The sequence below is a fragment of the Artemia sp. Qi Xiang Cuo genome, chromosome 19 (genome assembly GCF_049724085.1).
Source record: "Artemia sp. Qi Xiang Cuo chromosome 19, ASM4972408v1, whole genome shotgun sequence".
Classification (NCBI taxonomy): domain Eukaryota; kingdom Metazoa; phylum Arthropoda; class Branchiopoda; order Anostraca; family Artemiidae; genus Artemia; species Artemia sp. Qi Xiang Cuo.
In genome coordinates this window covers 5653618-5666449 of record NC_142812.1, presented here as the reverse complement: position 1 = coordinate 5666449, position 12832 = coordinate 5653618, and the positions used below count along the sequence as shown (strand labels likewise).

The 12832-nt window shown below is 36.1% G+C and overlaps 2 protein-coding genes across 6 annotated transcripts in view; one reads left to right on the top strand and one right to left on the bottom strand.

Annotated features, from left to right (window-relative positions):
- Ip6k (Inositol hexakisphosphate kinase) overlaps positions 1-5509 on the top strand; it is a 110424-nt gene extending 104915 nt beyond the window's left edge. For both annotated transcript variants that reach the window (XM_089105508.1, XM_089105507.1), the window contains one exon: positions 636-5509. In XM_089105508.1, coding sequence (XP_088961634.1) covers positions 636-1071 — 436 coding nt within the window. In that variant the 3' untranslated portion in view covers positions 1072-5509. The remainder of the gene's footprint in view (positions 1-635) is intronic.
- Positions 5510-9173: 3664 nt separating this feature from the next.
- The window catches only part of LOC148940428 (ankyrin repeat domain-containing protein 12), a 118002-nt gene continuing 114343 nt past the window's right edge, over positions 9174-12832 (bottom strand). For all 4 annotated transcript variants that reach the window (XM_089104768.1, XM_089104770.1, XM_089104769.1 and 1 more), the window contains one exon: positions 9174-12234. In XM_089104768.1, coding sequence (XP_088960894.1) covers positions 12055-12234 — 180 coding nt within the window. In that variant the 3' untranslated portion in view covers positions 9174-12054. The remainder of the gene's footprint in view (positions 12235-12832) is intronic.

Genomic DNA, 12832 nt, shown 5'->3' with positions numbered 1-12832 from the left:
TAACCTGCTAGCTTATTGCAATGATTTTTCTGTATTTTTAGCTATTCAAATCTGGTTTGGAAAAATTAACTTTTGCCATCCAACTGCTTTCAACTGTATGGCAGTTGCATGTTGCTGCAGTAGAGCAATTCCAAACTTAGATTCAAAAAAGTTTTCTTCTGAAACTGAGAATGGTTGTTCTTCAGTGGTGTCAGTTGGAGGGAGGGATATTTGATTTTACTCTCCCCTCCTACTTTTTTTGAAGTCGTACCACTTCTGTCCTTGCTACTTGTAACTAAAATTTTGCAGCAAGTTTCAAGAAGAAGTAGAAAGTGTCGAAACTATTTTTAGATTTAAGACATAGAAAATGTGTGAAGGAACTATCACACATTCTATATACGCATCTTATACTTACTAGATGTCCGTGTAATATTATTTATATATACCTTTTTAACGAAAAGCAGGTCCTAGTCATAAGGAAGGGTTTAAAGGACAATAGAACTTTGTGTGTGTGGGGGAGGGGGGTAAACTATGAAAATTTGAATAGTTTCGGGTAGAGGAGGAGCGTGTGCAGCTGTATTTGACTCAGAAGGCTTGGTACAGCTCTGAGTTGTTAGTAACATAGGATTTACTAATAATAGTTTATTTCCTTTCAGTTCGCTACTTGTTGTCTACGAAGGTCATGACCCAGGACTAGCTTCCAAAAAGCAGATGAAAGGAGTGAAAAACTCTAAAAATAAGTCCACACCAACAACATCAGCGGATAGTTCATGTCGTGAAGATATCTGTAGCAGTCCCCCGTCGATAGGAGACCTACCCAGTAATGAGAAATTGGATCCTGAACCTGCTTTTTGTGACAATTCCACTGATAGCTCTGACAGTGGTCTTGGCTATTTGGAAGATAAATCTTTATCGGATGGTGAGAGCTTAGTGGATGTGCGTATGATAGATTTTGCACATACGACCTTCTGTGGCTACCTTGGGGATACGCTTGTCCATAAGGGACCTGATGCAGGGTACTTACTTGGTCTCACTAGCGTGACTCGTATCCTAAAAGAATTATGCTACGGGGAGTCCTATTCTGGCTCTTAAGAGTCCCGAGGAGCAGTTTAAATTTCCAAAGATCAAATCTCTTTATGAAACCATCATTGATTTTAAGAAAACGTGAGATGTGATAAATTTTCAGAATCTTAACTTGTCTGAGCGTATAAGGTCCTTTGTATAGTGACTTCGACATATCTCTTAATTATGACCTAATATCAAGTACTTAAGGTAACTTTTTGTACTTATACTGTACTTGCTACTTAGAAACAGTACACCAGCTCTCTAGCGAATCGGGATCCTTCATCTGAAATTGAAATGGAAAATAGACTTGTACTTTCTGGGTAAAGACCCTGTGAGTTGTTATTTTATGAGTTTGTGGGGAATATTAATTAAGATTCTAGTGAGCTTAATGTCTTATTTTACTATCAACACCGTAATTTTTTGGATCTTAATTAGTATATCATTTTTTTATTCTGTTTATCTGAGAGCAATGGAAATAAAGTAAACATTGACAATCAATCACCACTAATATTTTGACTAGATTAACAGTTGATATTGACGGTTATTGATTAGATTGACAATTGTGGATGCCATTGACGATTAATCGCCACTACTAATATGTTCATTAGGTTGATAAGATCGAGTGGTTATCCTTCTTTATTAAGACTATTTTTATCTTTGTCTGGTATGAGATCAAGTTTCTGGATGTAGAAAGGATATTTGGCCATCTAGATTTGAACCGTGCTTATTACATGTTAAAAAAATTGACCATAAAAGACCAGTACGACATTATCCTAAAGGTATTATACAAGTGTCCCCTAGATGGAGAATTTAATTAATTAGAGTGAGACCATATTTGCCAACACGGAAATAAAGTTTCATCTATCCTGATAAGTGTCTGAGGCCCCCCTTTGTAAATTTTTAAAGAAAATAAATTTAAATTGCACTAAATCTGGAATTTAATTTTTTAATCAGTTGAATTTTTATGTTTTTAGGAAGAAGACTGATTTTAGTTCACGAAAAGAGGGGTGAATACAAAGCGAAACAAGACTTGCAATAAAATGTGATCAAAACTAAAAACTAAAAGTCAAAACAATCCCAAAATCCTTGAAGTAATGTTTATGGGATAAAAAAAGTGCATTCTTTAATATCTTTATTAAAAAAGGGGAAAACCCCTTGTCCCTTCGCCCAAATTTTCATCAATTGGTACTCCTAATTTTTTATAGCTGTGTGGGCGATAGAAATTGGTAAGATATCTATCTAATAAAGAAATAATGCAGAAGTAAGTTTTTTTTTTCGGGGTTTAGAAATGCCATTTCTGAACCAAAAATATTTGAGGGAAATAGAATAAAAGGATATGAAATTGAAAGTCAATGGGATAAAAATTGTAAACGGGACATATTTCTACATCGTAAAAGATTGGAATGGAATGAGAAAAAAAAACACTTGCTCGATTTTTTTTTTCGGAGGGGGGGGGGGTTGAAAGCTGGTGGATCATATGGAATTACAAGAAAAAATCTTGGGATTTTTTTTTTGGGGGGGGGGGAGGGAGAAGCGGTTTTCTTTGGCCTGAAAACACCATTAAAAAGTACGTGAATTGAAAAAAAAATATTTTTTTAGTCTCCTACATAACTACATTATTTTGAAACAAAGAAATACTTGAAACGTTTCTAGCAAAAGTACGCGGCAGAGCCATCTACGTTTTCTCGAAAACGAAAATTTCCTCTGGAGGATAAAAAAGAATGAATGTACTTAAAGTGAAACATAAAGTGATGAAGAATATATATTTTTATAATAATTGTAGCAAATGTGAACATCTAATCAGTAAATGATTAAGGAAAAGTTGTTTGAGAAAAGTTCTTTAGTTAATAATAAGTAGGATACTATACAGGGCCGTAATTTGCTAGGGGACAGGAAGGGGGGACTGCCCCCTGGAACTCAGTTTTCCCCCTCCATCCCAGACCTCATTTTGTTCCTCCAACTGAAATTTAATTTCTTCAAAAATGTTGTCAAAATTAAGATAAGCCTGCATAATTCAAGCATCGACAGAAATGGTTCACTGTTCTTTGGTATATTTTTGCCTCTATGGTACTATATGGCTAATTTTCACTGTCATTTTCGCTTCAGTTAGGAAAATCGACTCCAACTTTACCCCCCCCCCCTCAGGATTTTGACACAATTATGCCACTGACTCTAATTTGAAGCAGAACCAAATAGCCATCCAGTTATTCAACACAACGTAAACAAAGTTTATCATGCTCAGTGATCGCCTGGTATATCAAGAAAGAATAAAAGATACGATATCAAGGCCGTATCCAGGGGGGGGATTACCCGGTTTGAACCCCTCCCCCACCGAAATGTTTGTTTGACTCGTAAAAACGTAACAAAAATGGACATTAACAAATTTTGTATGCGTTTTTTATGTACCCCCCCCCCTAAAAAAAATTAGTAATCCCCCCCCCCCCCGAACAAAAATCCTGGATGCGCTTCTGTACGATATCTACCAGAAATGGTGCGAATATCTAAGATAAATTATGTTATATTTGTCCAATTAAATAATTGTTCAATTACATAGGGTTTTTATTTAATTTAATATTTTGTGCATTAGTAATTGCACTAAGGTTGCATAGTGTAACAATTCTTGTTTTCATTCATTGAGTTTAGCGGCAAATTCTGACCGAGTGAACTGGTCACTCGAAGTTCATTCTCCCGGAGACCGCGGTGCTAGCGGGAACCGCGTTGCTAGCGGGAACCGCGTTTTCCGCGTCTAAGTTAAATATTGCGAGAAAATCGAACAATGTTCTCATGATTTGATCTTGTCTCCTCGCTGCTTGATTTTGACGTAGACGTAACTGGAACAAAGTATGGGATATAGCCCACAAACAGCGTGAATTACCCTCTACTGCGTTTGTCCAAACATGCCTGCTCTGAATCCTCTGTGGAATGATTTCTTGTCTCATAGCAAAGACAGCTAGCGTGAACCGCGTTTTGCGCGTCTAAGTCATATATTCTGAGAAAATCGAACAATGTTCTCATGATTTGATCTTGTCTCCTCGCTGCTTGATTTTGACGTAGACGTAAGTGAAAAAAAATATGGGATATAGCCCTCAAACAGTGTGAATTACCCTGTACTGCGTTTGGCCAAACATGCTTGTTCTGAATCCCCTGTGGAATGGTTTCTTGTCTTATAGCAAAGAGGCTCCTATTATGCCTGAATGCTGGAAGGAAAAAGTAGGACACTCCTTCTCCCTTCAGTAAGAAAAATTTGACTTACGGCCGCAATTACAGTTTTGTCTGATTTAAATCCAACACCATGCCTAAGCATCAAAACTGTAGGCACATATGCTACCGTGCATGTCCAAAATTGGTGGTTCACCGGTGAATGTCCGAAATACCTTTTTTTTTTCTCTTTGGATTTAATCAGCGGTGGCAGTGAACTTTTTCAGTTTTATGCGAGGTTTGGTGGTGACAGGTTAGGATAGTATAAGTTAGGTTGGATTAGATTAGGTTTTTAACCCATTCCTGAGATTTACAACCTAATCTAACTTTAACTTTTACCATCAAAGCTTGCATAAGACTGAAAAAGCTGATTCGTAAAAGCTAGTTGAATCCAAGCAGAGAAAAAAGAATTTCGGACATTCACCGGTGCATGTCGACTTTAACCAGATTTTGGACATTCACAGTAATACATATATCCGTTGTCAATGGACAGTATAACAAAGTAAACTCTTTTTTTTACGTCGTCTCAGTTTTATTTAATTTTATTTTCTTGGTTTAAAAAAAAAATGAAATGGCTCGGTAACCCTCGACCTTCCTTAAGGCAAAAGATGAGAAATGAATCCCCCCAAGACCTCCTCTTGGTAAAATTAGCATTAAATTGTATGGATATTGATAGCCCCTTCCTCCAGTCTCACTTTTAGGCACGTGTAAGTATTATCATTCTACTGGATAAGGCGAAACTTCTTTTCCAATATGCCACCACCGTTTAGAGACTTGTTTTTGTTTGTTTTTTTACTTGTTCCCTTTAATTTTTTTTTTGTTTTATAAACCAATCACATTTAAAAAAGTCCAAAGCCTCTCAGTATTTTAGGGCAGGGGTGGTTTGGAATCTATATTATACTTGCTTTCTTTGGCTTTTATCAGCTGGCTATCCAGATATTTCTTTTTGATAATTTTTATGGAGAGAAAGTGTTTTTCTTTTTCCTACTGTGTATACAACTTAATGTATTTTTGGAAGATGAATTATGTATGAGTGCGCATATAGGTCCAAAAAATCCTAGTCGGATAATCTTTTCGAAATTTTTGCCTGTTCTCTTTTTCTGACTCAGTGTTATTCTTGGAATAGTTTTGTATTCTTTTTTAGGCTATTTGAAATTTTCATTGGAGTTTACTAGTAGATTTGTTCGTTACTCTTTTTCTATGTGCATATTCGAATCCTAAAAGTGATGAATTGTACAAATTAACGTTAATAAATTTTTTAATTGAGTTTTGTGTTTTTTTATATTTTGATATGGGCATTTCAGCAGTGTTTATGCGGTAAGTTATATTGGAGGGAGGACGGTTGGCAAAAACCTTATGCTCATCCTCAATAATAAATGTGATAGTCCTTTCCATAGGACCTCCAAATGCTTGACGGCACTTCACCACAGGGTAGGCTGCCATCCTCTAAGCAGTTGACGGGGACTCTCCTATCCTCTTGACCAGAACTGAAATTAGGTTTTTTCTCGGGGAGGGAATATAGACTTCGACGCCCGAGGCACTTGCCCCTCCTAAATCCAGCCCTGCTTCCAGGGGCGAATCTCCAGCATTTTTATTCGAGGGCAAGAGGGGTCCATATCTGAATAGTCAAAGGGCATGGGATGTATAATATTTTTTTACTCCACATTATTGGGGGGGGGGAGGACAACTGCCCCCACCCCTTGCCACGCCCAAACGACGCCCCTGCCTGCTCCTGACACCATATGATATGAGTGACATACAGGTGTAAGATTATAAGTAAGATAAATTGCTTTTTTTTTCCATCATTTGTGGCACCAGGCAGTTAGAAAGCTTAGGTCCTGATATGCTAGCCAAGTTTTCAATCTCCTTTGGCACCTCAACTTAACTTATATTGGGGTGTAGTGCCTTAAAAAGCCGCTCTTCATGTACTCAGCGCGGGGTGTCTCCTCTTGTAGATAGACTGACCAGGTTTCTGGGTGTTTTGATGTTATTATCTTTATGTCACAATATTCTGGCTGAAAATGTATGCGCATATTCTTTTGGCTGTTTCTTAAAGTTTGTCGAATAAGGTTTTGTAAAAAAAGATTGGTGTTTAGTGACCAAAAAGTTTTCGGTTAATTTTGATTACTAAATGTTATTTTGAAGAAAAATATTTACGAACTTACTGGGTTCTGTTGTTAATCAAATGCTTTGACGATTAAATAAAATTTTTAGCTTTGATTAACGTGGCTTTTTAAAGGCTCGTGGGAAAATTATAGGAAGAAAAACATTTAATGAAATTTTGGAGGGGACTGAAGCAAGGTCGCAGGAGGAAGGGGTTTCTTAATCTTTCTCAAATTCCTAAATCTTCCAGAAACTCTTGGCCATCCTTATTTAAATTATGAAATAAAAATTTTTAATTACTCAGCCCCCCCCCCCCCCAAAAAAAATCTACGTAAGTGCCCTAACAGAAGGACCTCATGGTTATCCGTCCAATGCCGCCAGATTAATTGACAGAGGGAATTAAATACGTACTTTAGGGAAATTAGGCTTGATTGCACTGAAAATATTGAACCAAGGTGAATTTTCGATTGTATAGAGAAATGCCAAATGTGGAATGGCATTAGAAGATAAAACAAAATACATTAAAAGTAATTAACCTTGTTTCGTGAGGGTTTGGTCTTTTTACTGAGTAGCAGCCCAATTGTGATAAAGTGTTTTTTTTTTACCAAAAAGCATATTTTCGCATATCCTTTTATGTGTAGAAGGGGTAGGGGCCTCGCTCTCTGGCTAAACCACTCCTTTCAACACCGAATTCCTTCAATGTTCCATAAAACATTTTGGTAACAAATATCAAGTCTACTTTTATTATGATGCTACAAAATACATATCAGGTCCTTATATACCGAATCCAGGCACGTACGCCTTCGGTATGTTCTGCAATGTCAAGCAATCTGGAAGATTGCTCTGGAAGAAGGTCAAGCAATCTGGAATAATTAGCAATATTATCCGAACTAGGGCTGGAAACCGGACACCCATATCCAATATCATCAAGTGCAGAGATCCCGGTGATTCTACGAAGTACTGCAACGAAGCATTGCCAGAAGAGCCTCCCGTTGCCGCCGTGAGTCAAAGAAAAACTCGGCTATATGCCACCAAGCTCTATTTGAAGCCTCTTGATGGATTCAGCCATTATTGCAGATGCTGGGATCTAGACTGGCTGTCAATCGTTGAGCAAACACCTTCGGGCTCCTAGAGCCAAATATGCCGCCGGATCTAGACACGATGAGCTAACGATTTGCAGCGTGAAACAAGCACAAGTTAGTTTTCAAGGTTCAATCGGGGTTATTTAGTGAAAATGGAGATGAATAAGCTTAGAATATGCTGATGTGTGATAAAACGCACGTTGAGGACCCATGATCAGAGAATAATCTTTACTAGCATGCAGTATGGCTCCCACCCCACCACATGCCTCCTCAATAAACAAAACCTAGTAAACTAAACATTATGGTTCCTTCATTCCTCCTCAGACGTACTACCATCCCACCTAATTAACTTAACAAAGAAAAAACCTAATTTAATTTGAATTATCTTGAACTTCATGACCTTTAACTAAATGCTTAACTTAGTTTTTGAAAGGCACAAGGGATCTCCGACATCTTACCTGTTGTGGAACCATTTTCCACGCTTTAACCCATCCAGGGAAAATCAGAGCGTACTGTTGGAGTTTGTCTCATCTCAAGATCAAAAGCAAATCGTGTCAACGACAGACGGTAAAGCGAACTAAGAGATATGTGGTCGTCTACAATACCAAGTCTTCAGTGCACGGCTTTGGACTGAATCAAGTTTTTTCAGGTGTGATATGAAAGTCGACTGCCAAATTACGGCAAAATACTACAGGTGACGTTTCAAAAGCCCATTGTAAAGCAGACGAGGGTTTTTGAAGACATGCGTGCTTCAGTTTCTTGATTTTGCAAAGAGAGTTTTAGCTCTAAAGCCTGGATGTAGTGTAGAAAGGAAAGGTTTTCGTCCAATTGTATACCTAGATACCTCGCGAAACCCCTTTTATGGCCGTCTGATCGTTCCTCTGGAATTCGTAATTCCAGTTCTGGAAGAAGAGTTCCAGCCCTTGAAAGAATAGAACGCACGATCTATAGAAATATAAATTAAATTGATTTTCCTCCATTCAGACATAAGTTTCTTCCAAGGTAATATCCATTTTTTCTTGAGTTTTTTCCATGTCTGAGTCTCAAAAGGCCGTTGTAGTGCCGTCTGCGAATGCCAGCAGCTCACTGGAGTCGTTGTCATTATGTGAAGTTCCCTAGCCGCAGTAGTTTGCAAAACCACAACGTCGTAAAATCAGGTCATTCACATCGATTAGAAATAACAAAGGACCTAGGATCAATCCTTGCGGCATTACTAAGTTTATTATGGCATAGTTCAAGAGAGTTAATATCACTTCAACTGAATTAATGGAATTTTTCAAACCAGTCATTATTGAAAAATTAAAATGAACCTTAAAATGTTCAGGGGACTAAAAATTTCTATCAAACAATCATAGGCCTACAGCTTGACAAAAATTCGTTCATACCACGTACGAACTTTCTGTTTAGTATCCCGTGTTTATATATCACAAATAAGTCGCCATATTTTCTGGCTCTAAAGTAGGTCTGCAAATTATAAAAGATATAAGAATTATATATAGAATATATCATTACAGCAAACTTTAATTCACTTTTTAAACTAAAGTTTAAAACTTTAGTTCTGACAATGCTAAAAAAGATACCCCCACCCCCCTCCTCTGCGTGCGTCAATTCCGACAATAGATAACTAACAAAGGAAAAGTAAATTTTCCAAAATAGTCAAGTCACTTAGTTTTTTCCTTGAATGTCTGAAATGAATGAACTCCATCGTAGACCTGTCGACCCATGGACTGACCACTTCTATGTTACACTAAAACTATATGATTATATTCAAAAATCATTTATTTGTTTCCATATTACAAAAGATAACTGTTACTGAAATAAGCTATTCAATTATACGTAACTTATATCACATTTCATTCACCGGTGGCTAGACACCATCTGACAAATAGAAAGTCTTCTGAACGGACAATTTTCCTTAGAACGCGCTCCACTGCACTTATTGCAATATTTTTGTTCTCTCTTTTTATTCCCAGGAAGTCAATAACTGGAAATCTATAATTATTCAGTAAACTGAGTCGGAGTTCAAACACATTGCAATTAATTTCCTTTTCTTATTAGGCTTGAAGTATAATACTCATATGAAAATGTGTATAATAACAGTATATTCATCGTGGCAAGGAAATCAAAATAAAACATTTATTACCCCTAGCCCCATCCTAGGTCTACTCATAAGTGAAAACCACAATTTTCTAAAGAATTCCGTCTTTTTCCAAAATATGAAGTTTTGCCGGCAGGACCACATTTCGTCAGTGTTGCCACGTTGAACCATGAAAATAAGTAAGCATACACACTTAGCTAAGTTTGTCCACAAACATTAAACATTAAGGATCTGGTATCTGGTACATCTTAAATTCGATTACAATATATATATATATATATATATATATATATATATATATATATATATATATACTTAAGCAATACAACCGGATTTCATTTTTACTGGCTCTATAATGATTTTATACATATTACAAATATAATCATTTTTATATAACCAACATATTAAAAATATAATTAATTTTGTGTACATATTTAAATTCTTTTTTTTAAACAACCAGATTTCATTTCCACTGCCCTTGGTACTTTGCAAGTACCAAGCGGAATTTATAATAAAGTTATAAGATGGCTATTTAATGGTTTTACAAATATCATAACTAATTTCACTATATATAGTAAAATTAATCCGGGCGAATTAATTTGTTACGGCCGAAAAGCGTTGCCAAATCTACCTATTTAGTTTTGTTTTCTTATTTTTACGGTTCAGTTTGGCAACACTGACGATGTGATACCGTTATAAAAGCTTCACAAGTTTGAGACAAGCAAAGAAAGAATTAGAAAGTCAGGGTTTTTCCGGTATGAATAGACCTAAGATGGAAAAAATGGATAATTTGATTAGGGACTGCCTAGAAATTCAACAAAATTTTGGGTTTCATGCTCAATAGGACGAAAACATGTACTAGAATTTCAAGGGAGCATTTCAATTTCTCTGATATAAATATTTGAAGGTGTGCCTGTCATTATACTTTGCAGTGTGATCCACAGCCATGTCTGTATCCAGGGGGAATTACAGCCTAACATGGTTAATGGATGCCATAATTGACTATGACAAACCAAAGAGTCATCTAGGGCAGATGACTGCCCTAGAATGTATATTTAAAAAACACAAAATTTGTCAATTGACATAATTTATATGTCACAAATGATTATTTTTCGTTTCTTCATTTTACAGAAATATTTTTTTTCCGCAGCTCTCTTATAGTACAATATTAATTTCGTGTTTGTTATTTCAAGTTTTTGAAGGCTTATTTGCGTAAATTTAATTTGGATGTCCTACAAAGGAATATAATTGTGTTAAATTAAATCTATTATTGCAATTAACTACATTAAGTTTTAAGGAAAATGGCCCAAGTAAAACGTACAAAAAAAAGAAAAAAAGCAACGTTACACAGTAGGTCTTTTAGGAAACTCTAAAATAAGGAAACGAAAAATAACCATTTCTGAAACATGAATTATGTCAATTGATAATTATAATTTTTTGTTTTTTTTATATACAGTTTTTCTTTTCATCCTTAATTTAAATATGTTTATCTAACATAATTATTCATTCTTTCGCATATTTCTTAAGAGTAACGATTCCTCTTTTCATTTATTAGCTTTACCATAACATTTTCAACGGTTTTTGACTAAGTAAACAGGTTCAAGCGTATCCAAACTAATTAATTTCGCGGGAGGGGGGGGCAACTTCGAAAGAAAACAAACAATTTGCAAATACATTAAAAATAATAATGAATTGAGGAGCACGGACGCGAAAGCCTCTTCCCCATGTATGTGTCTGAACTAGTTTGTTTATCAAATTCCCTGTGGCCTGAGATGAGACAATGACACTTGAAATTTGGGTATATCTATAACAACCACAACTAAAGTTAAAACATCAAATGAAACTTGGAGACTCATTTTGGAATCACGAAAACCCATTTAGGATTGTGCACAATTTTTTTTTCAGGTAGGGGCCATTATAGATAATCTCCTTGGTCTTTTGAATTTATATCTTTGAAAGAAAAAAGTTTTCATGTCGATTTCTGTAGTATAGGAAGAGACTAAAATTGGGGCATTATGTATCTTTATCGGATGAGACTCCCGTCTCCTTTGCTTGAGCGCCAGCTATCCTGAGGCAAACTTCAGGAGAAACCAGCTACTAGATGGTTCGATTAGTCTTTCGCCCCTATACCAAGCTCCGAAGACCTTGTACGCAAACCTAGGGGACTTCCATGAAATTCTGTTTTACCCAACCATTACTGGGCCCAATATTAGTTTACCTACAAGGTCCTTAATTTCCCTAGAAACGCAAGATTTTTGAAAAAAAAAAAAAAAAAAACAGAAACAGGCTTGGGCAAGACCACATCAGTGAACCTGTCTCATCTCATTTTTATCACTGAATATACCATATTTAAACTAAAATATAATCAACATAAATAAGCAGTCAGCTGGTCTGCCACCTGAGATACACTGACAGTTAAAAAATCACTTTCAAAACACTGCAACAGAAAAACAAAGTTTCATCACTTGAACGTTGCCACCTTCAGTCAGGCCAACCAATCAATCAAAAATTGCCACACGGAGTTCAAGGCTAAGCCTGTAATAAATCAAAATCATCGCTGACTTGTACCATAGGCACAGAAGTGTCATCTATAATAGCCCGAGCTTTAGGCTCACATAATCCTGTTTCTTTAAGACGCCATTCCCAGTCCATTTTTTGCACAGCGTGGAGGGATTCCGCTTCGTTATGATGACGTAGCAACATGGACTCCTAAAAAGGATTTTTGTGAATTTAGTATATTAGCTAGGAAAAGTTATAGCAGTAATTCAATCTAATGGGGTTATACCAGGGGTAGCTATTATGTGCATGCTTCACCTGTAGTCTCTTAAATCCTCGTATTTATTATATGAAAGGTACAAATTATGGAATAATGTTGAACAATGTTGATAATCGTAAAAGAAATTAAAAAAAATAATTTGGTAAGTATCATTTTTTCGAGGGGAATTAATTAAACATTGAATCAATACAAATTTCAAATTGAGAATTTAGCATTGAAAGTTCGAAGTTGGCCTTCATTAATGAGGCCTTAATATTAAATGAGGCCTGCAATTAATGAGTTGGCCTTCTCTTCTAAATCAATCCATTATCTTCGGATACTGATTAATGACTTTGCCTTCTGAAGATAATATTTATTTTTAGGCCTAAGGTTTTAGATAATTATAATCGTTTACTGAAAGATACTGATATTACAGCTCGTGTAAGACTATGAAAAGCGTTATAGATCAGTTTGTTGTTGTGGGGCTACATACTTTTGACACCCAAATCAATATTCTTATTTTATGTACTCGGCTATTGTTTTCAGTATAGC